The sequence below is a fragment of the Fulmarus glacialis genome, unplaced genomic scaffold, assembly GCF_000690835.1.
Source record: "Fulmarus glacialis isolate BGI_N327 unplaced genomic scaffold, ASM69083v1 scaffold5898, whole genome shotgun sequence".
Taxonomy (NCBI): domain Eukaryota; kingdom Metazoa; phylum Chordata; class Aves; order Procellariiformes; family Procellariidae; genus Fulmarus; species Fulmarus glacialis.
In genome coordinates this window covers 86,258-114,210 of record NW_009227518.1, presented here as the reverse complement: position 1 = coordinate 114,210, position 27,953 = coordinate 86,258, and the positions used below count along the sequence as shown (strand labels likewise).

General features: G+C 43.7%; 1 protein-coding gene across 1 annotated transcript in view; it reads right to left on the bottom strand.

Moving 5' to 3' along the window:
* Window positions 1–304: 304 nt before the first annotated feature.
* The window catches only part of ABCA12 (ATP-binding cassette, sub-family A (ABC1), member 12), a 64,678-nt gene continuing 37,029 nt past the window's right edge, over window positions 305–27,953 (bottom strand). The window contains exons 31-52 of the mRNA XM_009583163.1: window positions 27,017–27,241; window positions 25,630–25,768; window positions 24,035–24,287; window positions 22,683–22,769; window positions 21,393–21,486; window positions 19,707–19,834; window positions 18,706–18,793; window positions 17,189–17,294; window positions 13,622–13,676; window positions 12,959–13,136; window positions 10,872–10,987; window positions 10,091–10,250; window positions 8,480–8,748; window positions 7,623–7,833; window positions 5,866–5,975; window positions 5,108–5,252; window positions 4,828–4,962; window positions 3,369–3,472; window positions 3,027–3,119; window positions 2,476–2,581; window positions 1,620–1,757; window positions 305–424 (exon numbers count right to left, since the gene is read on the bottom strand). Coding sequence (XP_009581458.1) covers window positions 305–424; window positions 1,620–1,757; window positions 2,476–2,581; window positions 3,027–3,119; window positions 3,369–3,472; window positions 4,828–4,962; window positions 5,108–5,252; window positions 5,866–5,975; window positions 7,623–7,833; window positions 8,480–8,748; window positions 10,091–10,250; window positions 10,872–10,987; window positions 12,959–13,136; window positions 13,622–13,676; window positions 17,189–17,294; window positions 18,706–18,793; window positions 19,707–19,834; window positions 21,393–21,486; window positions 22,683–22,769; window positions 24,035–24,287; window positions 25,630–25,768; window positions 27,017–27,241 — 3,060 coding nt within the window. The remainder of the gene's footprint in view (window positions 425–1,619; window positions 1,758–2,475; window positions 2,582–3,026; window positions 3,120–3,368; window positions 3,473–4,827; window positions 4,963–5,107; window positions 5,253–5,865; window positions 5,976–7,622; window positions 7,834–8,479; window positions 8,749–10,090; window positions 10,251–10,871; window positions 10,988–12,958; window positions 13,137–13,621; window positions 13,677–17,188; window positions 17,295–18,705; window positions 18,794–19,706; window positions 19,835–21,392; window positions 21,487–22,682; window positions 22,770–24,034; window positions 24,288–25,629; window positions 25,769–27,016; window positions 27,242–27,953) is intronic.

The window sequence follows — 27,953 nt, the reverse complement described above, 5'->3', positions numbered from 1 at the left end:
TGGCCATGAGCAGCAGGTGATGTCAACTAAGTCCTCACAGGCATAAAAGTGATCATAAAACAAGAACTGGGGGAGAAAAAAAAGAACCTGTGGGAAGACCAAACTGATTTGTAACCAAATGCCAGTCTTAAATGCCTACCATGTTCCTAGTAACAAAATAAGTGCATATCAAAAAAAAGTATTTTAAGAAAATGTGACTTTTTATCTCCACCATCCCAGAATCATAGAAAACAGGGCTGGAAGGACCCCGAGGGGTCATCAGGTCTTTTTCCCAGCTTCTCTGATCCCCTGTGGTTGGGTCCCTTCAATAGATAGAGCTTATGGTGCTATCTTGGCTACTTGTGTCAGAGCTGTCCAGTGTCACATCAGGGCCTGCATCCACACCATCAGGATCTACTTGATCTTTAGCAAAGTTGATGAAAACCTAGAAGTTTAAAGGAAAACAGTCAGTATGTGACAGCGTAAAGAAGTTATAATATCAGTGAATATACAAAAGGAATGGCTGTTCGTTTGACTGTGAGCCTGGAGAGAGTGCTCAGGAATGGATTCACGCTGGATTTGAGAATTGCAAATGTTGGGCTTCTGTGGGCTAATGTAAATAAATGGATGCACATTCCTGTACCTCGACACCCGGGATGCAAAGGCAGACATTCCTATACAAAACCCAATTGTCCTGCAGGTCATGTTTCAAAAGTACTAGCGACATAATACCCATGTGGTAGCTTATTTTGATCACAGTGTAATACAGCTGTATTATTACTTATAAACCCATCTGTCTATATATAATTGACATCCGTACACATGCAACTGCATATTATATAGATAGGTATACATAATCACACCTAACAGTCTTTGTTTGAACAGTATCTAATGAATATATAAAATATTCTTACTAGAACACTACCTGCAATCACATTTGCATATACACAAATCCAAGCTGTCCTCCCACAAAACACGACTTGGGGCTCAGACTTCCTGAGGATTGTCTGCCTGTTTCTCTCACCGCTGCCCCTTATTAAAACAATATTGAGGACATCCTCCCCAGATCTCTGTTTAACAATTTGCAGGATTACAGGGCTGCAGTTTTTGCTCCTCTCTCTGGGACAGACCCGATATATCAGATGCTGATGGTCAACAGGATGATTTCTTATGGATAGTCCTTGTGGCTGATGTGTTTCCTACAAGATTTTGATACCAGAGGGAATGTTCTTCCGAGGGAAAATGGAAGGAACTTAACCACGAAGCTAGGTTTGGAGCAACCCAAATACAAGAAAGAGCAAAATCAAGCCCATTTCCAGGACTGGTGGAAAGCCTAGCACTGGACTCGGGGGTGATTCATAATCCTGCCCTTCATCCACATCCACGAGACTGCAGAAGTCAGCAGTGGCAGAGGGAAGAACAAATCCTTTATTCTACAGGCAGCTTTCTACGTGCGCTTTCCTAGCGCCAGCACAAGTATCTGGAGGCAGTGGTACTGACAAAGTACCCCAGGAGGAATATAGATGGAAATCCCTTTCAAAATGTAGTCTGTTGTGTGCAGCAGTCCATTATGTGTAACCATCAGTCTACTCCCCTGTTAACAGTTTTAAATGGATGGCCACACATCTTTAATTCCTTACCTCCTCTAACGTTGTTTGACTCACTGAGAAGTGCCTGATATTGAAGGCTGCTTTGCTGGCTTCCAGGAGATCAAATATATTTGCTACCCCTCCTGCAGAGACTGGAACGTGATACTCCACCATGCTGAAATGCCGATCCTGTGGGAACAGGAATGATGGGGTAAAGGTTGCTGCCTATAAAGAGCCAACAGATCTGATAGCTGTCTGGCTGAGAACAAAAGCAAAGAGGAGCTGAACCATGGGAGAATGAAGGGGCAGAGCATGTGTTCTCTCCTTCTGGCTCCCAAAGGTGAAGAATATTGTTGTCCGGTATTGACCGGTGTTTCGTCATTGGGAGTTTTTGTGGTTTTTGTGACTGGGAGGTGATAACTAAGCCCCAAAGCTGGAAGCTTGAGGGTAGCCATAGCATTTTCTAGCTCCAAGTCTGCCGTTTTGATTAATGCAGAGATTGGGTTACGGACAATGGATGGGATTTGTGACTCGGTTACTCTGGTTTTACAGTTATTCAGTTACTGGAAGCACCCGACCATCTCATTACCCACTGAATATGAAGTGGGTCTCCGTGCAGTCCAGGCTTCAGTGGGACCACTCCCAGCAGCAGAGGGTCACCTAACAGCTGCCTTATAGGATCGCTGCAGCTGTTTGGCTGACGTTATTTAAGCCACCAAGGAACTTGCACGCTCCAGCGCTTGGACAACGTTGCTGATAGCACTGACAAACGTGTGTATGAATCCCTTACACTCTGAGAGCATGGATCTATGTGCACAGCATGTTACAAGATGTCTATCCTGCAAGATCCTCTTGGTTAATTGAAGGGATTGAGAGGGCCTCTCCTGAAAGCATTTGCCCTGCTTACCTTCAGGCATGTATTTGGAAAGTGTGATTTCATGAACTCTGTCAGCGTCTCAGTGTTAACTGTGTTGCTATTTAAGTGCATCTTCACAGTGAATCCTCTTCCAAACCTAGGGGAAAAAGAAAATCACAATTAACACAGTAGGAAAGAGAAACAGATAAAGAAAATCCTTTGAGAGTGCTGCACAGCCTCTTTGGGGAAATCTAATCCAGGCAGAGTGCAGCTTGAATGGGGTCAGGGTTGTTAACCCGGAGTGAATCTTAATAAGAAGCGGAGCTATTGTGATAACTAATAAAATCGAAGCTCAACCCTAACATGCATTTCACATTTTCAGCAGTGAACAGATTACTTTGGGGAACACATCTCTGGGAAAAAAGGCTGTGAGAAAGCGCATTAGTTAACACAGAATTTCAATGGTGTAGTAAGAAACAAACCGGAGGATGACATTATTTAGATGCCCGTTAACAAAGGTCTCATGTTCTGAGCCCTCGAAGCTGTAGGTGAGTAACTGCATACGCTGCTCAGTAAAAGTGAAATAGATACATTTTACTGACCTGCTCTTGATATGCTGCAAAGAGCCAATGCACTGAAAACTCCCATTCACCATAATAGCCAGCCTGGTACAGAGGGCTTCACATTCCTCCATGCTGAAAAACCAACCAAGAAACTCTAATAAGTCATTGAGAAGGTATAAAAAAAATACTTATTTTAGCGATCGGAGAACATTACTGATCTTCCCTAAAGTGTTGTGGGTCTCTGTGGGCACCCACATTCAGCCACAAAAGCCCCCAAACCTGCCCTGAAATTCTGCAAGGACCAACGGGGAGTGTGAAGGACGGGCCTCTCCATACCTCCTGCAGACCCTGAAACTGGAGACAGAGCCAAACCAGCCCTACCTGTGAGATGTGAGTATCACCGAGCATTTGTTCTGCACTTCCTCACTGATGATTTTCCAAAGGTGGCGTTTAGCATTTGGATCCATTCCAGAGCTCGGTTCATCCTGTTGGGGAAGACAGGACTGAATATAAATTTGCACTCAAAATCTGATCTTCCTAACACTTGTGCTCTTTTTAGGTCCATTATTAGTGTTATGTTTGCTAGTAAGGACCCACAGGAGAGCTTACACTGGTACAGATCCGGGAGAAGGATTATTTTCAATTGCATTATGGATTTGACTGAGACATCCTACACTCCCTTCAAGCAGAAGCAAGTCAGCTTGACTAAGACCTCCATCCTCACGGCCCTTTGGAACTGCACAGCTCCCTGGGTGACTGGTGGGAACTCTCAGCCTCTGTTGGACTCTAGAGGAACTGACCGGCTGTGACAGCACCATCTAAGATCAATCATTGATCATGCATTTTATATCATGGTGTTTTAAATATCCATAAAAACCACAGGCATAACCTCAGACAAGAACCTATCCACTGGCACTTGGTTCCCACGTGCATCTGTGTTTTGCCTCCCTCTCAATACGCTGACAAAGCAAGTGTTGCATTTCTCCATTTAGAGAGACAGTAAGCCAGAGATGAAAGATGGTATCTCCTATCTTATGCATTGCTGATAAAATTGTTAGCCAATTTCCGATTGACAAATTGTTATTGTTGAGGATAACACCTTATGTAAGGCAGAAATAAAACAGCTTGGGTTCAGGCAGCAGTCAGTACAAAGAAAATTTCCCCACCTTCTATTTTTGTTGAGGTTTTTTTTTTTATGTCACAAAAGCAGCTAGAGGGCTGGTGTACATGGTCAGAAGTAAAGGCATTAGTGCTGGGCTTGATACAAGTTGGGGCAAGGAAGATTTATGTCCACTAGGTATCAAATTTAATATTGGGAAACCTGCACTGCACACATTCAAAACACAGCAAGTGGAAAAACTGCACAAAAAGGTCTATTTTAACAATGGCATATCTCATGGAAGAACTGGAAAGTTCAAAATGAAAGACAAAAGGGGAAGCCAAACCTAGAAAAATAGTTTTATGTTCTAATCCTGAGGGAAGTTGCTCCTTTGCTCTCCTACAGATTCGGAGCCTTAGATACTGCTTTTCTTGCAACACTGCACAGGGCAGTCGAAACAAAAAACCCAAGATAGCGCTGGGAACAAGGAGAATTTCATTGGCAAATATAGACTAACAGAGAAACTGGCAGACTCACCACTCTCTTATGCCCTCAAAGAAAATTTGGGTGCTTGCTGGAATCTAAACTTCTTCCTCTGATGCGTATGTTGTCAGGCTAAGTATGGGCATTTGGGGAGTGTCCTGCAAGCTGTGCCTAAGAAGGTTTTGCTAGACTGTCAAAGTTCCTCTGCCAGCCCAGAGATCTGCTCCTCTTCCCCCCAACAAGGCCCCCATTTCTCACCAGCAGCAGAATTGATGGATTCCCAATGAGAGCCAGAGCAGTCGACAATTTTCTGTTGGTGCCATAACTGCACATAGAGGTGACTCTGTCTTTGTAGGCCATCAGATTCAGCCGGTGGAGAAGCTGAAGTACAACCTATGGGAGCAAGAGTACAGCTTTCACAACAATGTCCAGGCATAGATTACCACATGCATATCTATTTATTGAAAGACTAATTAAATCAATGTAAAGGCTCTCAATAACTGGAAAATGCTCTAAGTCAAGCCCCAGTGTTACTCACTCCTTTGATCTCTCTCTCTGGGATGCCATGGAGCCTAGCATAGTAATACATGTGCTCTTCCACTGTCAGCAAGTCATCCAAGGCGTCTTCTTGAGGACAGTAGCCAAAGAGTGACCAGTGTGCCTCGCTAATGTCATTCAAGGACCTGTGTAAGGAAGTCGGCAAGTCATTTTAAACACATTGAATTCCCAATGCACTCTGGAATCAGACAGGAGAGAGAAAAAAACCCTTCTCTTGCTTCCTACTCCTTCCTCAACCCTTGAAGGAAAATGCTATGAATTTGCAGACCTTCAGCTTTTAGGCCCTCAGTTCTGCAAAGGAAGAATTGTATTTGCAACGTCTGTTAGTCACGATGTCTAGTACATAGCTCACCAATTACCGCCAGCACTTCAGATGGCACAGCTGCCACCAAGCCTACTCCTGTTAAAGAGCGCTTTGAGATGAGTCCTAGTGGTCTCCAGATTCTAGCTCAGAAGTGGGATCACACTCAGCTGAGGATCTGATCCCATTTGCAACAGAATGAAGTGAAAGAAACACCACTGAGAACAAAGAGGTACGACAGCAAAATGCAAACTCTAGGGAAGCAACCATACCATCTTCAAAGGATGAAATTCCCTGCCTTATTTATTTTTGCTCTGTTTTAAATATTTCGTTTTGTTTCGGACTTTTACATTTCTTTTCCTTTGCCATCCAGCCTTAAAAACTGCTCCCAGGCTGATTTGCTCACGCGCCTTCCCCAGAAATCACATCCTCCATACCCAGAATGATCCTGGACCCGCAACCTTCCGCTGGATGCTCCGATATCGCCTGTCAACATCTTAAAGATGGTCGTCTTTCCAGCTCCGTTCACACCAAGCAAGCCAAAGCACTGGGTTGTGGGAAAGAAAGGTAGAAATGTAACCATGCTGTATTTATAATACAGAAATATTGCTCCGAGATGAGTGCTCAGTGCATCTCGTCTCTTCTTGTCTCTGGACCCCTGAGCAAGATGAACTGCAAGAGCGGCAGAGGTACTCAGAGCATACGAACATTATAATGGAGGTTGTTTATGGTGCAATATACTGCAGCTTATATTAGGACCATTTGTTTAATACGGTGAAGAATCAAGGATGTGTCTCTAATAGAGTCATTCCTTTTACTGCAAGGTGCATTTTTGCAGTGAGCTCACCTGACAGGCCAAATCCTGATCATCTAATTTGTGCAAAGCCTCCCATTGACAGGAACAGAGCTATTCATAGGAATGAGGTGAATGAGGTTTGTGCTGTCATTGGTAAAACCTTAATGTGACACAAGATTTTTGTCAAATAATCTCACTAATGCACTACATTAATAAGATTAAGAACTGGCTCCCTGTAGTGCAGTTCAGTATCTCACGCTAAAATCTATGTTTTATTGCTAAGGTTGGAGATACGCAGTTGTGTGTTGCATAAGCAATTACCATTGTGCTGATAATTACTATTATTTTGATATTGTTAGTACAGACCAGCTGATGTGAAAATCCTCGCGTGTTGGGCCCACTGCAGAGGCACAGCATTGATCCAAGGCTCTTCCCCACCTCGAGGTCCGTGCAGGGACAGTATGTGCACAGTCTGCGGGTGCAGGGCCATGGCCTCTGCTGACACTAGCATCGGGCTGACTTTTGCCAGAAGCTAGAAACCTCGATGCCAGTTGTGGCTTGGAAAAAAGCCTCTGCCAGAAAGATCGGTGCCACAGTCTCGATGTGAGGCTGCTGTCCTCCTGCCCAGCACCCTACATCCTTTCATACGCCCAGTATCTCAGTGGGACCCAGGCAATTAAAAAAAATGAGGTACCAAGGATTGCTTCCAAGCTTCCCCACAAGTCAGGAGCACAGCCTGAGGCAGGGTCTGGTCTCCAGAGGCCCCATGAACTTTCCTCTGGGTCTCAGAGGTGCTCCGTATGCTCCTGTCTTTTCTCATGAGTCAGTGTTTTTGTAGGTAACTGCACTGACATGACCAAAGAATCTTTTTTTCTTTAGAGTTAGTTTTAAGTCTTGAGTCATGAAAACATGTGTTCAGCTGAAGTGATTTGTCTTTCTCTGATGGGAAATACAAGTAGATAAGCCTGATTCACTGTCTCCCATACAGTTTAGGTGCATAATTGCAACTGGACAAATTCTGCTGTCTTCATTTACCAGACAGTAATCCACAGTGACCCCCTCAAATTGCACTGTGCTAGGTGCTGTACAAACACAGCATGCAGACATTTTGCTCTGAACACAGCTCCATCGCTGTCCCATCCACTTTTCCTCTTCCTAGGGCCTTCAAACTATCACTTGGTGTCCCAAATCCACCAGGAGCCTTTAGTCACTACCATAACCCCAAGGATCAATAACTAAGGCGAAGGAAGGAAGGAGGAGGTCAGAGCAGAACAAACCATTACAGTCACGCTGGGACAGCAGCAAGGAGCGGGAGAGAAAATGACAGTGGGACTGTGGATCTGTTCCAGTTTCCCTCCCCAGGGCAGAAAGTGCCCACAGCCTTTTCCCCTCGCTTACCTCTCCAGCAGGGATCCCAAGGCTGATGTTTTTCACAGCCGTGATGCGTTTGTGAGGAAGGTGGTAGACCTTTGTGAGATTCTGGAGCTGCACCACGTCGAAATCAGCTTTGCCAGACTCCACCCGGTTCCTCTCTGCCTGGACGTCTCCGTCCTCTTCAGCCGCGGGTGGCAGAAGCGATGCTTTGCCATGCACTCTATCAAACAGGAACCTATGGGCAGGGCAGAGAGGGGGCCTTATGCTCTGGCAAGCAGACAGCAGTGGGCCTGTGTGCTTGGGATACTAAGGAGCCTTCCTGAGACATCCCAGGGCATGCAAAAAATACAGAGATATACAGACAGTTTCTATTCTCTCCTGGTATTTGCACCATTTAGGGAATTTAAAAACCCAATGTTCTCTTTCTGCCTAATTTTTTTTCTCTTTTTCAGCAAATATTCTGAGCTGGAGGAGGTCCTGCCTTGTGGACTTGTAATGCAGGTGACAGGACTGTTCTTGCTCCTCCCTGTCTGCACCCAGGCCAGAGGAGACAGGGAGATTCAAACAGCTGTCGGTGGGCTGACTGCTCATATCAGCCAGCTGAATTAACAGCCCACCAAACCCAGAGCCCTGAAACAAGGGCCATACTCTCAGCCAGCAAGGACTACCAAGGGACTCCACTAACCTATACCTCTATTAGTTAATACTCTAATTACTGGTAGATACCGGGACTGCTGCCAGAGAAAACTTACTCCATGTTTGCAAAGTGTCTTGGAAATTTATGGGCTTCATAACTGACAATGATGGTGCAAGAGCCCAGAATTAAACCCCTGAACGCTGGCTTGGTCTGTTTTCATTGCAAGACTCCAGATGTTACTTACTCTAGTATGTTGTTCCAAACTCTCTGAATCATCCTGTCATGAACTGTAAGACGAATGGCAAAAAACACGGTGCCCTGGATAAACATGGCAAACAGCTTGGATGTGGTCTTGTCCAGCTCAAAGGTTTTGTCAGGGTAGTCCACTCCATAGGCTTTTAAGAAGCCCAGCAGCGCCTGATCCTGTGACAGTTCAATCAAGCCATAGCCGAAGCAAAATTGTGGGAACAGAAGGAACACATGCCTTAAGTTTTCAGCGAGATCATGCAAGCCCTGAAAAAACCAAAAAGCAGCAGAGTCAGTCACTGTTTTTATTCATGGAATAAATTCATAGGTTTTATGTGGGACTGAAGTGTAACAATTACATTGGGATTTGCTTGTGTCTCGGAGCAGAGATAAATTGAGAGCAAAGAGCTCTGGAGACAGCTCGTTTCACAGGCATAAGGTCAGAAAAGTCAACAGGCAGCTCTGAGGTTGTGATCACCCATAGTAAACAGTAGCCAGTTCCTGGCGCAGTCCCTCATTGCTGCTCCAGCTGCCTCACTCTGTGCATGCAGCAGCCCAAAACCCACCCATGAGCCAGAGCTGAATCCTGCCACTGAGCTGCACTGTGCCTCCCAAAACTACAGAGCTGCTGCACCAGCCTGCTGCGGGGTACAGCGCGCTCACCAATCCTGCTCCTCTGGAGAATTGTCCTATCTGTTTTCCTTGGACAAACATCTCCATAAAGCACAAGATTTGGCTTTAAGAGACACAGAAGGGCAGTCTCACACTTACAAACTCTCGTACATGGAGATTTGGTACATTTCTAGCAGAAGAAAGGATTAGTGCACACAGCAAAGTGGAGAGGCAGTAAATTAGCATGGAAAGAGACTGAATCCTCTGTGCCACTGGGGCACAGAGGGATACAAGATTATCATAATTGCACATTCCTAAAATCCAGAGGGTTGCTAAACAAGCACTATCCAGCTAGAGAGAAAAATCCAACCCAGCTATTGTTTTACAAAGTAATTGACCTTCATAAAAGAAGAAAACTAAATGTAAGGTGTACATTTTATCCCAGTGATTCCCAGAGATATCTCAGTTTAAAAGAATGCTTTACTTTAGGGAATCATCACTGTCTCCGAGTCATTTTTCATCCTTGCAGGGAGAAGATGATTGCATTACAGATCTAGATGACAGACAGCCGGTGCTGGGCTTAATGCAGCACATGTCAGACTCAGGACAATGACATCTAGTTGTCACTCTCCACAGTTCGTACTGCAAGAACTTAGCAATGGTTCAAAGTCCCCATCAACTTTTTATCAAACATCTACACCCACCTCCTGCCTTTCTCTGCACGGGCGGTTTTCTACCCCTCTTTTTGTATTCTCCCCTCTGTCGCCATCATTTCCTTCTTTGCTGGGGGTGCAGATTTACAGACAAGCAAGATTCGTATTTGACTCATGCCCTGTCTATAGGGAACCCCATTAAGTCCTGTGACTAGTGTCCTCTGCTCGGTCTACCTCAAATATCTTGAAGCCAGCCAGTTGCTAAGGACCTGATCAAACCCACCAAACTCAACAGGAAGCCTCCTGTTGTTTCACCAAGGGCTTACTACTAGTCAGGTTCCTACCTGGTCTGTGGCCTTTTCCTGGGAGAGCAGAAATACAACCGAGTGAGTAATGATGGTATTGATGCCAAAGAACAAGTTGACGCAGACGTAAACAATGAAGGCCATTCCTGTTTCTTTGAAAAACCCAGCCAGCAGGTACATCCATGAAAACGTTGCGTATCTATAAATCACCAACAGTGCAGAGAATACTAGAGTAACTCAAAGAGTTATTGAAACCAAACCACTAAAGACCTCTGACAACATTAACAGTTCTGTTTTGGCCTGTGACTAGGTTTCCATATTACAGGTGCTTAAAGAAGGAAAAATGCCTTTGTATCTGTTAGAATTTGGAGAAAAAGTTTATGATTCATACTTTGAACATGGAGCCCCAACTGAAAGCAGACAGACTGGGCCTGGAATATTCAAAGCCAGGGAGACAGTTTTGCTAAGTTTTCCTGAATTGTGCTGCTGTTTGTTTTTTTTTTTCCCCCCCTCTCTGATTTTGAAATGCTTCTATTTCTTGAACTTTGCAATAGTTCAGTAAGCATCTGCTTACAGCTTGGGCTGTCACTATGACCTTGAATATTTCATATCCTCATGTAGAGTTTGGTTTGAGTAAAGCAGGCATGACAACAGTAGTTTATCTCACTGCTCTTGGAAGAAGCACTAGGAACTAGTCACCATTTGTAAAGTGCACATTGAAGAAAAAAGCCCAAGTCTTGGATCTCAAATTGCAGCAGCCTACAATATCCAGTTCCTCACTCTGTGCAATGATATTTAAATAACTAAGCTCCACACTTACCCAAACAGTAACAGCAGAAGAAATACTGCCAGTAAGTTATTGTTGTTGCAGAAAGCTGGTATCTGGAAGGATGAAATAACTCCTATTGAGAGTCCAATAGGGACCATAAAAAGTACCTGCAAAATGATATTAAAAAGATGTTATTAGGATGATAATTCTTAAACATTTTTCTGGAACTATGCAGAAGGAACAACACCAGGTCTGAATCTGGTCCCACAAGTGCAGCTTGGGTTTTCTAAGGGAAACCAAATACACATGGGGTCTCAGTCCTCCTGAGACTTTCGGGAGTCTTGCAGATGAATTCCCACAAAGCCACTTTGAATAGGCTAAGCCTCAACATTCAGGACTGTGGACAGAAAGTGCCTTAAAAAAAGGTTGTGCATGAAAAATACCCCTTTGGGTTTTCTGTTAGCCTTGCAGTCAGACCACTTCATTGTGCCCTGTAAATCTAGTCTTTTATAATGTTGAGTCAAGCCAGGGACCTACCAAACGTCTGCCTTGAGAGGTTCCTCTCTTCCCCAGCTTTGGGATTTAACAGAATTTACTGGCAGGGATTCACTGAGAAATATCAAGTTGCCGAGAGCGCTGGATTAGTTTCAGCCCACTGAATACTGATTGTGGCAAGGACTCTGGGGATTTTTCCACAGGCTGATTTACAAACATGCAGTGCTGGAGCAAGGGCCTGGATCAGGGAAGCAGACACAGGCCTGCCCCATCCCCACCCCTGCACTGCAACTCGGGGCTGCTCTGCCAAGCCAGACTGCAGCCATGCTGCCTTCAGACCCCTTTCAAGCCCCCCCTGCAAGGCAGGAGATACTTGTGCTGTTGCCTAATCACACCAGCCGCGATAAGCAGGCAGTTTAGACAACTTAGTGGTGAGAACTGTATTGTTAGGACTGCTTTGTTAGTGTGCATCGGCATTACCAAAACACCTAGAAGCTTAGGCTGTGCTCTGCAGAAAGAGTCGAGGCTCACATTCCCTAAGGGATTTCAGCCCTTAGCCCTCACTGCATCAAAGAGGGCTGGCCACCGAAATGCCCTTGAAGATTTCATATTTTCAGGAAATGATGATATCACTGGGATTTTAGGCACTAGCAGAATTGCAGCAATAGAAATTTGTCGGATACATAGAGCTGACCACCATTACAGCATAGCTGGCAATGCCAAAGCTCACGAGCAGAGATAGTCTGCACTTGCAGATCTCTGTCTATGTGAGGGTTTGACATCGTGCACCGAAGGTAATTCATAAGACACAAAGCACTTTAGTCTATAGACACTGTGCGTATTTATCCTCTTAGCCCAGCAATGCTTTCCAGCAGTGCTATTAACCCTCTTTACCATGAGGAAACTTAACTTCAGGGAGAACAAGGGCATGCCTACGCCACATAATGCAGCACAGTGCTGGGGAGCTCAGCTATCTATAGGAACAAGGCGGTAAATCTATACAGTGCAGTGCAGCACTGTAGAAAGGAACTTGCTCAGGCCCTGGAAGGCATATAGCTGCATTAGTAGCTTTCTGTGCTATGTGGTGCTTAGTTGCCGGCTGGGGTTAAACCACAACACTTTCCTTGGCTTAAAAACCTTTATAATATATAATCTTAAAGAAAGCATTCAAGCCAGCAATGGATTTTTGCCCAACAGGGGAGTGTCAGCTGTGAGATGTCTGCTAATGTCACACCCCGTACTCCCAGGGTTTCCAAAATGGCTGTAGCCTCAAGCCCCAAAGCCTTACCCCAGATGTATAAAGCCTGCACGACAACTAATCTAGCCCTGCAAGCTAACAGAAAAGCAGCTTGCTGCTTGCATGTTAAAATTGAAATCAAGCTCTGGCCTGTTCTGTGTTGCTCTCATATAAATGTGCTGAGTGTTTTGCATACACTCGAGAGAGAAGGAATGCCTTCGCTTAGCAAAATCCAATGTTGCGGTTCACATTTAATAGTCTTCAATGCCTTGGAGAACAATTACTACATAACGCTTTTGGTAGTAATAATATTAAGAAGTCTTGGCAACGAACTTTAAATAAAAAACTTTTTTTCCCCTGCTGTGTAATGCTACTCTTGGTGCATTTAGGAATGTGAATTATTTACCAGATCATAAACGAAGTTAGTCACCCAATAGCTTGTCATCCCCATGCCTGAAATATGCTGCAGTTGTTTGGCTTTGGTTTGATGTTCTTTTACCACGTAGAGCACAAAGCTTGCCGTTGTGATAGAGTAGCCAACCAAAACAGACATTGAAACGATGATGTCGAGTAAGCTGTTGAGCCTGGGGAGAAAGTGGAGAAAGATGTATATGGTGAGTCAAAGTAGCAGATTTCCCCCATTGCAGAGGCACTATTTAGAGCTCAAAAGCAAAGAGGTCCTGATTCTGTGGCAGCATCTTTTGCTGATGTTAATTATGCCTAGCAAAAAGGACTCACAGCACTGCGTCGTAACACTATACCATAGCATTGATTGGAAAGGCCAAAAGGAAAATCATATAATTATTATTATTGTGCCAAAGCACAAAAACCTGTGATGCTGTAACTGTGACCTCCAGATCTGTATGGGTTCCTACAACGAAACAGGAATCAGCAGCTCTGTGGCATGCAGGATGCTACTCGTGTAGAGGGAATGAAGACAAGGAAGAGAGCATTTTCATCATTTAGAGAAAGATATTCAGTAATTCAGGCTGTTTTATGGTTTCCAAGAAGCCAGCTTGCTCCTTTTGAAGCTAAACAATTCGGGCATCAGCCAAATGAACTTTCTTACATTACTTGTTCTTGACTCTGTCCTCCAGGATATGGGTGAGCTGATAGGAAAATACCTACAAAAACAAAAAGAAAAGAAATTGAAAATGTGGCTAACTTAAAGCTTCCTTCACCGGTTCCTGATATTGACAGTAATACAGAAAACTGTGAGTAGAGAAGAAAAGCACATCAAAAGCCTGTTTTTGCTCTGTCATCTTGGTGTGATCTTGGGCAGAATTTTAGGCATCCTCATTTTTCCTATGACTTCACTTCGATGCACAGCAGATCTGAAATTCAAACCCTAGGCCTTGTTTCTGCATCTATCTGGCTGATAGTATCATTCACTTCAGTGAGACACTCCCACACCTAAATTAGGCACATGCTTGTTGGTCCAGGTATTTTAGGTTAGATTCCTCAACATTGACACATTCAAAACTAATGAATATGTTTCGTTTTAAAGCTGCTGTTTGGTGATCTCACTTCATTTCATTTGTTCTTTTATCATCAGAAACAAATCATTCCCTATTGGCTCTCTCCACAACTATTATCTTCCTATGATATATGTCTTTCTCAATACGGGCATCTGTTGAGATGCTCGCATAAAGCCAAGTAAGCTACAGACACTTTTGTTCACAGTTTGGCAATAAGTTAATTCTGAACTATTCTGTCTTACACAGCTAGGGGGAAAAAAAAAAGAAAAAAAAGATCATTTTGTCCAAAGGAACAAGCAAAAATGCATTTGTAAGCCCAGTGTGATGTTTTCCAAAAAGATCACTTAAAAATGGGTTTGTATCAAGCACAAGCTGCAAGAGAGAAGTTTTCTGCTCATGTGCAGTTATCTTTATAAGATTTAGTTTAAGTACTTCTTTACCAAAGAGAATACCTAGCTCAAAATATACTAGTATCGTTCATCACAGTGCATTTGCTTTGTTCGGAGGCAATCTGTGCCTATAAAACCAGAGCTTTCTAACAAAGGGAGGAACTTGGGGGGCTCTGGTGGGCCAGTTCCAACCTCCAGTGAAGGTCCCTGCCTTGGTCCCACCAAGACTCTGGCACCTGAGAAAGGGTTTAGGCCAAGATGTTTATGTGCCTAAACCCAAGGTTCTTAATCCGTATTTAGGCACCTAAGTAAATGCCTCAGTTCTCAGGGAGTGCTGGAGGACCTCTATTAAATCCAGACATTTGCTAGAACATGCCACCTCTGAAATTTAACCTCCTTACAGCCAGGTGCCTGACTTTCAGCAGTTATATGAGGAAGAACTATTCTGGGCTATTTTCCCTATGAACGAACACTCCGACATGGGGACCAGAAAGGAGGAGACTGTGGGTTTAGCCGACTAAGTGCCATACTGAGCAAATAAATTTGAAAAGGAAGATTTCATAGGAAATTAATTTCAGAGAGGGGAAAAAAAAAACCATCTCAGTCTTGTCATTAGTGAGAGAAATGGAATTAAAATCTTGGGCTGCTGATAAAGGCACACAAACAGTCAGGAAATGTTTCCCTTCTGTAAAAGAGAAAGAGAAAGAAAGATACCGTCTGTCTAATCTGTTAATACTTCACTATAAAGCCATTTTCCTTTACTGAAGCTTAGGCTAGAAGTCAAAATTTCCATTTCAATGCTTTCTCTTTTTTGTTGGTTGGGATTGAGAGAAGAGAAAGCACAATATACATAAGTCAAAAGCTATTATGACTTGCTTAGTGACAGGGTAAAAAGCTTTTTATGTATTTTTTAAAAATATACAGAGTCTAAGTCAAACCTCTAAAGCGGGACTGGCACCTCTTTCAAACTGCTGAAATGACAACACACTTTTATCTGACCATTTCAATGGTTCTTAAGCTGTCATTTACTTGTCACAACAACAAATAGATTTAGCTGCCAAGAACATACCACGCAGAACATCTGTTCAATTGTATTTCAAACTGGATTTACACTACCCCAGGGGAGGTATCCTCGTCCATTCATTTTATTTCCCCCATTCTATGGCTTGGATCATTAGTGGGAAGCAGAGAATTATCTGTCTGGTCATTTACTACTAAGCATTTCTTTCCAAAAACACATAAGCAGCAGGACAGATGGAATAAAACCTGCTGGTATTCTTTCCCACTGAAAATTGTTATTTTGCTGGTATAAACTTTCCCTGTGAAAACTTTCTGACTGTTCACACGAGCTTCCTGCCTTTGCTCTCGCTACAGCATGGGTTGGGAATACAGAGACAGGGCGAGAAGGAAGCTTCACTGCTTAATAATTCAGCTGCGCTGGGATGTTCCTGCCACTGGAAGCGCCTGCCTCAGGTCTCCTCTCTCTGCACCCGGGCAGGGACTGCAGCCTTGGATACGCTCCTGCAGCGCGCGCCGAAGACTTGAACCTTCTGACCTGGAGGGCATGCTGCAAATCTCAAAGGCACGAGCCAGTGGGTATTTTAGGATGGCGGTGGGGACAGGGTACTGGTTTTGCTTGTGAGCCAAGCTTGTTGTGAGGGGAGTTTTAGTGCATCGGTATGTGGAGGTGGGAAGAGAGACATGCTGTTTTGACTTGTAATCAGCATTCTGCTGTTTCTTTAATTCATGGCATGACACTCAAAGCTTCAGACCAGATGCCTTTTCCATTAAAGTTCAGTTTGGACACATCAGTGAGGAACAGTCTTATGAGCAAAGAGACGCTGTCACCTATTTCACTGTCACCTAGAACAGCAGGCCTCTGAGGTGAGGGGGTGCTAGGCATGACCAGGACATGGCTGGAAGGGCACCATTTGTCAAAGAAAATCAATTGGTAGGTTTATTCCTGCACACAATTGCTACTGTTGTCAGATCCCATAAATCTCTGTATAAGATTTCTCAAAATGGCATCAACATAAATCTCTTTCTCTTCTCCCTGCACCTCCTCCATCTCTAGAGACAGGCATACACACACAGACATATTTGTGCCCATGCTACACCCTTAATATAGCCTAAACCGTAAACGGTAAGATAGGGTGCCCTGGTTTATTTTTTTAGGAATTTGCGTTGCTGCATTACATTACTGAAGAGAAGCTATGAGAACTGATAACCCCAAATGGGTTTCTAACGCTCCTTGGAATCTGTGTATGTCGTCTGTCAGAGGAAAAATACAGCTGAAAATTATGTTTCTCACTTAATCTCACTCTCTCTCTCTCAAACACAAACATACACATACCCACACATACTGAGTTGCTCTCAGCAGAAGGGTGACATACTAAAATTTACTAATTTAAACCACTCCTGGAGATGATCTAAAGCAGCCTTTCTATGCATAACTAATGGGCACCTATCAAGAGACAGCTATTTCAGTACCATGATGAGAGGCAATAAAAATAGCATTTTTTGGATGAAGGAAGTGTTCTACGTAGGAGCTGGGGTCTTCCCTGTCCAGCTCCCCTGAGTCTTTGACAAAGACAAATTAAATATGTGATTTATTCATGTTTTTCAATTCTGTTTTTAAAGGAATTGCATAATTGGGAATAAAGAAATGACCTCACTGAAGTCAAGGTAAGTGCTGTCATCGATTTCAACAAAACCAGGATATTCCCCCCAAAGGGGAGAAATTACCTGCTCATGTAAAGGGACACTTACCATATTGGGAAGTCTCATTTTTTGGCAAGTTAGCTCGAAGAATGAAGTTGTTCAAGCTGTTGAGATAGGCTGGAAGGCTGTGATAACCTTCGGGATTATACCACACCTGCACACAATTGAGAAATTGAAACAATTTAGGAGAGAAATTTTTACTGATAACATTTTGGTTTGTTCTGCTTGCACAAATGAATCATTCCATGGTTGTTATCTAAAGTCATAAGCTCTACAAGTTAAAGTCCAATGATTAAGCCACATCAAGTACCGAATGAGTACAAAAGCACATTTCACTTTCAGCACAAGCAGTCCCATCAGCTTCATTTGCCTTCTGGGAGAGAAGAAAGAAGCACTAGCTGGATATGTGACATAAAGCATACAGACACTTGTTTTCTTCTCTGTAATACGTTGCTCAGATCTGATTAACACCATCAGTGGAGACTTCCCAAAGAAGGCTAAGCAGTCAAATGTTAACACCCCTTGAAAGCCAGAGGGAAAAAGGTTGCTTTAGGGCAGAAAATAGCCAGTTGTCACCTTCTCATTCAGCAACAGCCCTTCCCTCCCCATGGTAACTTTTCTTACCTACACCATGATAAACCCTGAGAACTGAGAGGGAAAAAATCAGGTCACAGGACATGCACTTTGGGGGGACTACCATCATTTACTTTAGGCATAACCCACAGCACCCAGGTGGAGGTGTAAATTACCTACCAAAGGACAGAGAGCTTATGCTATTAAGGTTAGAGGCTTAAACGCACCCCACAGCATCCACCTTTGCATATCCCCAAGTCCTGTGTGCTCCGTGATTTCATTCTCCTTGCCCCAGCAGAGCAAGGACTGGGGTCTGCCCTGCTTCCAACACTATCAGGGTTTCCAGGTATTAAATCTGACATGTGATAAGCAAATAACAATGCTTTCAGATCTAAGTTGAAGCTGTAAGATTGGAGGGGTGAAAATATCTGCAAATTCATTACATGAACTCCGAGTGTTAGTGAAAAAATAAACCCTGTGGCTCCCTTTTATTGGAGCCACCTCTTAAAACAGCACTGCTCTTGCAGGAACACTCTCCTGGTAGCTAGGTTTTGCAATGAGATCACAGGATCTTGTCAACTGTCTTGCATTTCCCTGCTACCTCAGATTTCAGCCTTGGTGCTTTTAATGCTGATGCGTTACAACATTTTCACTGAGCAGAAGCAGAGAAACGGGTATCTCAGGATGTACCAGACAGCCCTAGTTAAGGTACATATGTTCTCTCATGAGATAAAGGTGCTACTAATTGATCTTTTTACCTCTGTATAATAAAATTATGACAGCAGAAAAATTGTCTCCTGCTAGCATGAGAAGTCAGACCAATAAAGAAGAATGGGGAGAGGAAAGGAAATGAACTGCAAGTCATCTCGCCCATGCCAAGCTGCAGATTTCAGAGGGTTTCACTTTATTTTCTGAAATATCCCTGAACTCGACATCACTTCTCCTGGATCGCACACTTCCCCTGCTAGGATGAGCAGATGGAGGTTAGTTACCTTAGTCAATGTTCTGTTGGGGGGCACTGGCCTGATATCGAACTGAAGATCTGTTGTCAAAGGCAGCCCGAAGCTCCAGCCACCATACCTGAGTGAAAACCAGAGGGAAATGCATTGCTACTGTCATTCAAAAGCTTTAATACCTTTGGTTGGTGCATGTTAGTGTGCCATTGTCACCCCAGTTAATTCTAGCTTGACTTAAACGAACTTATCCCAGTACGTAGTGTGTGGCCAAGCCAACACTGCTGCAGGAGCCCTTATCTGGGGGAAAAAGGGAAACAGAATCTTGGCAGCACTATCACAAAACTGTGCTGAAAACCCCCGCCTGGGAAACATTTTGGAGCCACAGGGACTCCTAACCCACTTGCCTACCACATTGGAATAAGTAGACCGCTTCTTACCCAGAAGATGAGCAGCTCAGTTTAAATCAATGGCAGATTAACATATTCCTTGACAACCTTAATGGCAGGCTATTTTTGCCCTAAGACATGCTGTGCAGCTGTGTTGCAGAGTCCAGACACGCTAATAGCTCTAACAGCCCCATGGTGCAAGAAAACGTTCAGCCTCTAATTTCACTGGAATGGATGCACTTGTTTAAGTGAAGCACACACTGAGACTTTTCAGAGAATCAAATCTGGAGGAAAGTCTGTCCCCAGGGTTTACTTCATGACAAGCTGTGTCAGATTTTCCTCTTTTTAAGCATTTCTGAGTCAGACAAAGGCTTGTCTGTGGATCCAGCCATCAGCCTATCAGATGATTGACAAGTTATCCCTAGGCTATCTCCACTATGATTAAGCGGAGCACTTGCACGAACCTGTATCTTTAACTCCATGATTGCAGGATGTTTTACCTCCTTTCACCAGATTCACAGAGACCATCAGCAGAGAGCCCTTCTAAACCCCTACTGCCCTGACACCTCTTCAAGCCCAGTGGATATGACATGTATAAGAGGCTGCTCCCAGTACAATTCAGAGGAGAAGAACTGGAGATTTATGCTGTACCGTTTTTGCAGGAAGTCTTTGGTAGTTGCCAGAATGTAGGTCTCCACATTGTGCCCTGTAAGGTTATAAATTGTCCGTGTGGAGAAGGTCCTTCTGTGAGGGGGAGTGTAGTTCGTCTGTGGACATGTCTGAGCAGAGACAAATGAACAAAAATGTTAGTGTCTGTGTTTTAACTAAAAACTAGCATATCAGGACAAGATTGAGAGTAGGCAATGGCAACGTTCTGGTCCTGGGACTGATTCCTACAGAAGCTGATAATTCACAAATCAGGATGCAAAGACACATGGCATACATCCCTGCACGCTCTCCTGAACATATTTAGCGAGGTGCTTAAAAACAACCTTTGCTTAAACCTACATTTCAGTTCTACTGACATCAGTGAGACCTTGAAATGTGCTTCATGCTACACAGGAAGATTTTTGCTGAATTAAGACTGATCCTACTTCGCAGAGCGTCAGAGTGACGGCACAGACAACAGCAGAGGGCAAAACAACTCATGGAGCAGAAAACTCCATGGTGGCCTCAAACTCTCATCTTGCATTTCACAGCAGCTACGCTCTACATTTTTGCTTTACTGTCAGTCATTCGGAATATTTTACAGAGCTTCAGAGAAACCTTGGATTACTCCTGAATATATAATTTAACATGCTGAGGGTCAAAATCACATTGACTGTTTCATAAGGTTGAAGTGTCCTACCAGACAGCATGCTGGCTGCTTCTTTCAGCTCATCCGTAACAAAAACCCTGGCCTCCCCCATTGTGTATCTGTTCATAACTTTGCATCAGAATACACAAAATAGCTTCCTTCATGCTGAGGAACACCTGCCTGTGCCTGCTAGAGGTGAGAATCAGCTTTGAACATTATCCTGACTTACCGGAGAAATGATGCCAATACTTTTAATGATGTGAAATTAAGTGTATATCCAGAAAACTCCATAAAATAGCTGCATTTTAAGGAATGACTAGGAACATTCAACTAAGTACTTGCTTTATCTTACAAACGGCATCACACTGCGCCATGAGTCTGATTTCCTACTGGAAAAAAGCTGAAGACAGGTGAACAGCACTGGAGGGAGGAGAGCTCAACTTCAAACTGGACTGTAAAATTGTAACATCATTGGGGCACAACCTGCCTTTTCCCCATGTGCATAAAAAGACACTAAGCCCAGCAGTGCCCATATCTGATTCTGTATGTACCACCGTAATGCAAATAACTGATGTTATTAATCATCACTATTTATAATACGAAGCAGAGTAAAAGCAGATGGATCTAGACTTTGCATAAAGTTAAATTCTGAAGCGCAAACAGCAGTAATAGCTGTGCTTTCATATAATGACAGTGCTTGTATAAAATGCAATTTTCCTTTTGAATACATGTTCACCTCAGCTAAATGGGACAATCATACAACATTGAAAAACACCGTTAAACCTTTTCCCACCACGGGGAGGAAGGCAGATATATTAGCATGCGCGTCTTCTGAGGATGCTCTTTCCTTTCCTGTCCCCAAACTGGTGCAGACAGTGGTTATCCAGTGTACAAAATCAACAAGGCTAAAAAGAGACAGAAGGAATCTGAACACTGAGTTCCCCTTAGTATCATGCCTGCCCACAAAACCACTTCCAACCTACAAGGCTCCCCAAATATCCCCCCCAAAACCTCCTCTCTTCTGAGTTTATTCAAATTACCTGGATGCCATCTGTGCAGTTGCAGGCAGAATACTTAGTTGTCTGGTTTCCACTGAAAATCCACTGGCCAAGCATGTCCTCCGTTAAACACTGCCTGAAAATGAACACATTTTCCTCTGAGGTTCTCTATGCTCAGGTGTGCAAACGATGCTAATTGCTGTCATGCTTAATGACAGCAAGGATGGCAGTGAGCAGCTTCAGCAGAAAAGCAGCTTCTTGTCAGCTCTGGGTGCTTCAGCGAAAACCCATCCTCATGCCACCTTCAGTGCCTCTCGGCAGAGAGCCCTCACTACCGCTCTCTGTGCCTGGATTCATTCAGCCGATTAGAAGGAATCCAGACACCGCTTCATTCCCACAATAGACAGTGTAAGGACTCAGCACGCAAAGGCAAAAATCATCTTACAGTGCAGAAATAAGGGCTATTGTCATTGCAATAACTGGGGAGTCCTGCAATGGACTGTATTGACTAGGCAGTCACTGTAAATACTCAGTATAAATATTTGCCTGCAGATAACGTGGCAGGCATGAGTATGCAAGTCTGCCAAGGGTTTTACTACCACTTCCTTGAAAATTTATCTGCAGACCCTGAAGCAAACCAGCTCTCACGGCACAACTTTTAGATACAGATGAAAGCTATGCAGAGAACTTTCTGGGTGGGCTCAGTGTTATAATTGGGATTATTGGGGAGGCAAGGACTACTTCCCAGACACGAGAATAGGTTGCTCTCGTCCTGGCATCCTGCCACCACCAAAGCTGCTCCCTTATTACTCATAGTAATAAAGAAGTCCACTTGTGGTGGTGAATACTTCTTGAGGCAAGCAAAGAACACCAGTGTCAAGGTCCTGGGACTGTGTGGTAGTCCCAGTCTCAGCCTTAAACCACAGTATGGTTTCCTGTCCTCAAGAATATCTACAGTTCTGCGCTGGCAGACACAAGCCTTCACTCCAAGCCGCATGGGAGCCACGTAGGCTCTCAGCAGGGCTGAGGTCTGCTTCACACCAATCATGACTACACAGCTCCCCGCTTGCATCCTGCCAGCTCAAGTCTGTGAGCAGCGCAAGCTTGCGCTTGCCTGCAAAAGGCCAGTTAGACATCTCCTAATGAGCTGAAACAGTTTGCAAGTCAATCTGAAGAAAGGCAGGAGATTTTTTTTTTCTCTGCATGTGGCACCAATGTATGAAAATTCTGCAGATGATCGAAGATGGTTATTAAGGTCTAATGGCTAATAGTGTTATGTCAATTCTCTCGCAGATTCGGAATGTAAATGGAAGAAAACCAAGAACTACTTACGAATTGCTTTCATTCATGCATGTGTTATCTGTTCCAGGGAAAGCAAGCATCGAAGCGACTAAAGCATCTGTGGTTTCATTAAAATTCCTAAGATTTAGCAAAAAAAAAAAAAAAGACAAAAGGACAAAATAAAAATGTTCAAGGTATTTCCACTACCACTGAGCAGAGGAAAACTATGTCTGAATGAAACAGGATTTATTTAAGATGCTAAATAAATGGTTATTTGTGGTGCTAGCTCTGCAAACCATCTAAGTATATGTAGTACATGTGGGCAGTCACACAGGTTTAAAAGGACTGCTTATTGCTTAGAGCTGCACACCTAACTCCAGTGATTTGCTGCCTCTAGATCTAAGCAAGGTACCGATGAACTTTTGGACAATCAAGATTCTGTTTCCAGGGAAAAAGCATCTACTGTAATTTTCAGGCACTACTCCCAGTCTTGTCTCAATCAGCTCTCTCATTTGTGAAGTCCATTTGTTTTTGGTCATTCAAGAAGATGCTTCTTGCTTCTGACCCAGCTTTCTAACAATGATCCATCAGGAGAAGCAGAGAACATTAGGAACAGAGGACTCAGACATGCAGTTCTGGCTCATTCCCCCATCTAGCAGTACTGAAGTGGAAAGGCATGAGCAGTCCTGGGAAAGAACACCTAAGAGCAGACATGCTTGCTTTAAAGCTAAATTTTATATTTCTGACTTAAAGCTGAGAACCACTAGAGAAAGACAGCAGTTCACATCATGAAATCAGAATAATACAAATTATAATCATTTTGGTAATCAGATTTTTAAGCACAATTAAATAATTCAATGATGATGTCTTAATCACACTGAAAAAGTACATGCCTTTCAAATGACTGTGTGCCTTGGACTAGTGGGGCCCGGGCAGGAAAGCATGTCCTGTACTGACAGAGAGGAGGGTGATGCAGACAGTTCACAAGATGGATAGAATTTGACCCCAGAGTTGTAATGTTGGAGACAACTGATGTGGGGACCTCCACTTCACATTGGGGGAGGAGTATTAAGAAAATCCCCTTGGGGCAGTATGGCTGTCACAGGGCTGGAGGACTCCAATGGCAAACACACAGAATACTCCTCACATTTCACAGTCAATTCCAGCTGAGAGGTTGTTTTTCTAAAGCTTTCTGATTGCTGGTCTAAGCCAAGCCATCTCCCCAAGAGACCCCTTAGGAACAGGATTTCTACATGTTATCTGCGTAACAGCTACACATATAACATAGCTACATATTATCTGCGTAACACTTTTCCACTGGGTCTGCTTAGAAATAATCCTGATTGTAAAACTGGCTCTTTAAAAAACAAATGGGTTTAAGGATCACAAAGAACACCACTCACCCAAAGAAGTCTGCCTGGTCGGACGTGCCGTACAGAGAGGGGGAAAGAATCAGTTCGGGATATTCAGTCTCCTTAGTTCTCAGTGTCCCAAGTCCCATTGCAGCCATCACAAAGAGGACCGGGAGGATGACTTGAGCAATGAAGCCCCTGACATCCCGCCGGGTATGGTGAAATCTCTTAGTGAACAAAGCTGATGTCTTCTTAAGCAGCAATGGCAAACCCTGCAGGCTTTTTGACCTAATCAGGAGCTGATCTGGGTGCAAAAGAAGAACGCATTTTGTCAGGGATCAGTATTTGTGAAATGCAGGGAATTGATGGTTATAGTACCCTGGGAGTGTATTTAGCTTCCTGCACTCCTTTACAGATGGCAAATCAAAACTACTAAGTTGGAACATATGCAAGGGTCAGGCTTGGGACAGGACTCAGATTTTGGCTCTTGAGTCATAAGCTCATCTAACACCACTTTTTTTGTTTAATTTCAAATGTATACATGTAGTGAATTCATTTTGAGATCTTGCAAGAGGAACACAGGCTTCCAGATGCAACAAGTTATCTATATCCTACCTACCCAGCGGCAACTTACAGGGGAAACATTATTCTTCTATATTTGCAAACTGAAAATTTTCATAATTTAGAAAGCAGGTCCTCAGACAAATCAATAAGGGAATTAATCCTGAAATAAGAAAACAAGGCATATAAACCAGTTGATCTTTTGCATGGACAGGGTTGTGGTATACTAAAAGCAGAGCCAAATCCTGTGCAACCTATTCCTCTTTATGAAATATTAACCTATATAATACATGAAGCAAATCCTTTTCAGTGCTCTCATTAAGGGTGACACAAAACACTTCTCTGCACATATGAGTTACTGTTTACAGTAACATTTACAGTGCAGGTCAGCTTTGAGAAGCGAGTACGAAAATACCTCTGCATTGTCCCTTGGACGCCTCCTTAACTATAAATGGTATATTTATAAGTACAAAAAAATATTTCTGCTCTGAGAAAGCATTTCAACCAGGTATTTGCTCATTTTTGGGCCATGCCAGTTTTTGCAGCTTTCAAACCCTAAGAGGTACTGGTATAGCTTGATTCTTTTCTGAACATGAATTTATCCCACTGTCTGGCCCTTTAAGCTATTTGTTTTACCATACTGCAACGACCAGGACACCGCAAAAAACGGCAAGGAGGACCCAGCTCAGAGCTGTGCTGCTTTTGCAATAGGCTAAGGGGTTTCCACAAAGTTTCTCTCCAATTCTAGTAGTTATGTACACCAATTACAGCAATTACTTTCAGAAGTATACATTTGCTCTTTCACCCACACATTGTATTTGATTAGATTAAAACCTGGATCAATTTAAAGGAAGGCGGATGCAAACAAAACCCCTCTGCAATTTATTCTGTGATTCAGACTATTCCAAACCAGTGGATCTAAACTGTTGAGTGCTGTCCTTCTAGTGATTTATTGTTTTTGTGATTCCTGGTTGGGTGAAATGCGGTTTTCAACAAAGAAAGAAGATGGGGAGCTCAGATCAGTCCATCTGTCACTGTTTGCATCTGCCACAAATCTGGAATGAAACCTGGACATAATTTAGTACCATCTCTTTCTGTGAAGGTATCCGTGCTCATAGACATTTCGTCACTGCCAATTTGACCACTGGCTCCAGGCAGCTGTTGGGGCAGTTCAGCATCTTCTTGCTGGTCCTTCACTAGCTCTTTTGTCAGATTGAGAAACACCTATGGAGCAAGAAAATATAAAGGAACATTGTTCCAAATTTCTTCATTTAACAAAACAACAATCAGAATCCACTCTCGTACTTTGTAGCTGTAGTTGGTGCAGCAATTGTGAGTTACAATCCTCTTTCTGTTCCCTTTGCGCTCTGCGAGAGAAATGAACTTTTTTCAGTATAAAATTGTTGTTGTCCAGCTCCTTGTCACCTCTTGTCTCTCTCCTGCTGCAGCAGTAGAAACTTAAACCTTTGCACCCTGGACTTACCTTGTCCTAATACCACCGGCTACATGACTACTGAGTAGATGTAAACGAAGCTGCATTTCAGCTCAGGCCCTACATAACTCTACTCCCTCCACACCCACACAGCGAGCAGCGCACAAACGGCTCTCTCTGTGGGTCACCAATGAAGAAAGAAGGAGGGCTGTTTCCCTGGGATATTTTCCCCTCTAGCCTCTGACAATCCCAGCTGCCTCCATGCTGGGAGTGTGCACAGTTGTGGCACCCAAGCTGCATGTTGTACATGCTGTATAACTCATTCTTGCTGTCTTAGGAAAACACCTTAAAAGGAAGCAAGAATTTCTGAGCAGAAGGGTAACAATCTCCTTCCCTCCTTTCTGCAAGACAGTGCTCATCATTTCAAGTTACTTTTTGTTTCTGATGCAACTAAATGTTTGTGTTTATTTGACCAGAGATTTCCCACGGGCAGAAAGGTGCCTGTGTTAGTCCAGCATGCACCCGGTGACTCATTTGTACAATACAGCATCCATGTTGAAGTTTATCACTTAGATGGTTTGCTAACTCCCTCCCTTCTGACTGCATCTGTAGACAAACCCAGATTCGTGGAGTCCAGGAGAATAGTTCAAAGAGAAACACATCACTGCCCTCTCTCCTTAGTCTAATTCCAGCACCTCATTTTCTGGGTAAAATGCCAAAAAGCTGTTAGCAAGGTGAGACAGTGGTACACTTTGTGCATTAGTATATGTATAGATTTATGACTACGTCTACACACTCACATGTTCGTAAGTGTAACACAGCGAACAACCAAACCACTTCTTCCCCTGCCTGCAACTCTCACATTGAAAAAATGCCACCTTCTAGCCCAGAAAGCAGAGCTACACAGTGCTGTAAAGTTAATCTCCATAACATTTCATTAAATAGAGCAGATCCTGAGCTCATACCTCTTCCACAGTTGTGTTTGAAATCCCATAATCTCCATAACATTTCATTAAATAGAGCGGATCCTGAGCTCATACCTCTTCCACAGTCGTGTTTGAAATCCCGTAGCAACCAAGGTGGAGATCACTCAAGCTGGTATCGAGGGCTCTGAGAAGTGCTTGGTAGGCCCCTGAGACTGTGGACTTGAAGGGGGGAAGCACGTACACGAGCTCTCCACCAATATCCTCCTTGAGATAAGCCTCCGGGAGGTGGGACTGGATCAAGGAGGTCACTGCTGTGGTGTCACACTCCTCTATCATGTTCTGAAAAAGGAAGATAACACTGTGGTCACTGAGGGCTGCAAGGTCAAACTTCCTACCACACGATTTAGCCCAAATCCTGTCCCATAGAATAATCAGTAGGTGATCTCAGTCCACGGATGCAACATTTCAGTTTAAATTCCATAAGGAGATGAAAGTGGGTTTCTGGCCCTTGAAGAAGAGGGGGTGTGTGCCCATCTTGGTCCATCCAAGACCTCGCTGGGCTCCCTCTGTCTACAGGGATACTGGGAGTGGGCTGAATTGACCACTTTGCACTAGCTAGAGGGTTTGTAGTACAACAGAGGAAAAGCCTAACCACAAGAGAGCTGACACCTGAACTCGTCTGCCAGCAAAAATACACTCTTTTCCCGTGAAAAACAGGGCTTGCACATGGGTCTTTTTTAATTTTCTCTATCTATACTGCCAGCAATTTGGAAGAGGGGCTGCTCTCTTATGGTATCTGCACGTTATTCTCTGTGCTGGGGCTATGAACAGCCCTGTAATAAATGCTATCAAGAGCAGAGTTCCCCCCCTCCTTGCAAGCAGAACATTTTGCCTCAGGCCAGATACTGTCGATGGACTCTTCCCATCTGCTTTATTTCTCTGAACTTCAGAATTCACACACTCTGCACCCAGCCTTGCCTTTAACCCTCAAGGAGACGTTGTTCTTTTTCAACAAAGCAGGGCACTGACATTCCTCTTTTCCTAGGGCCAC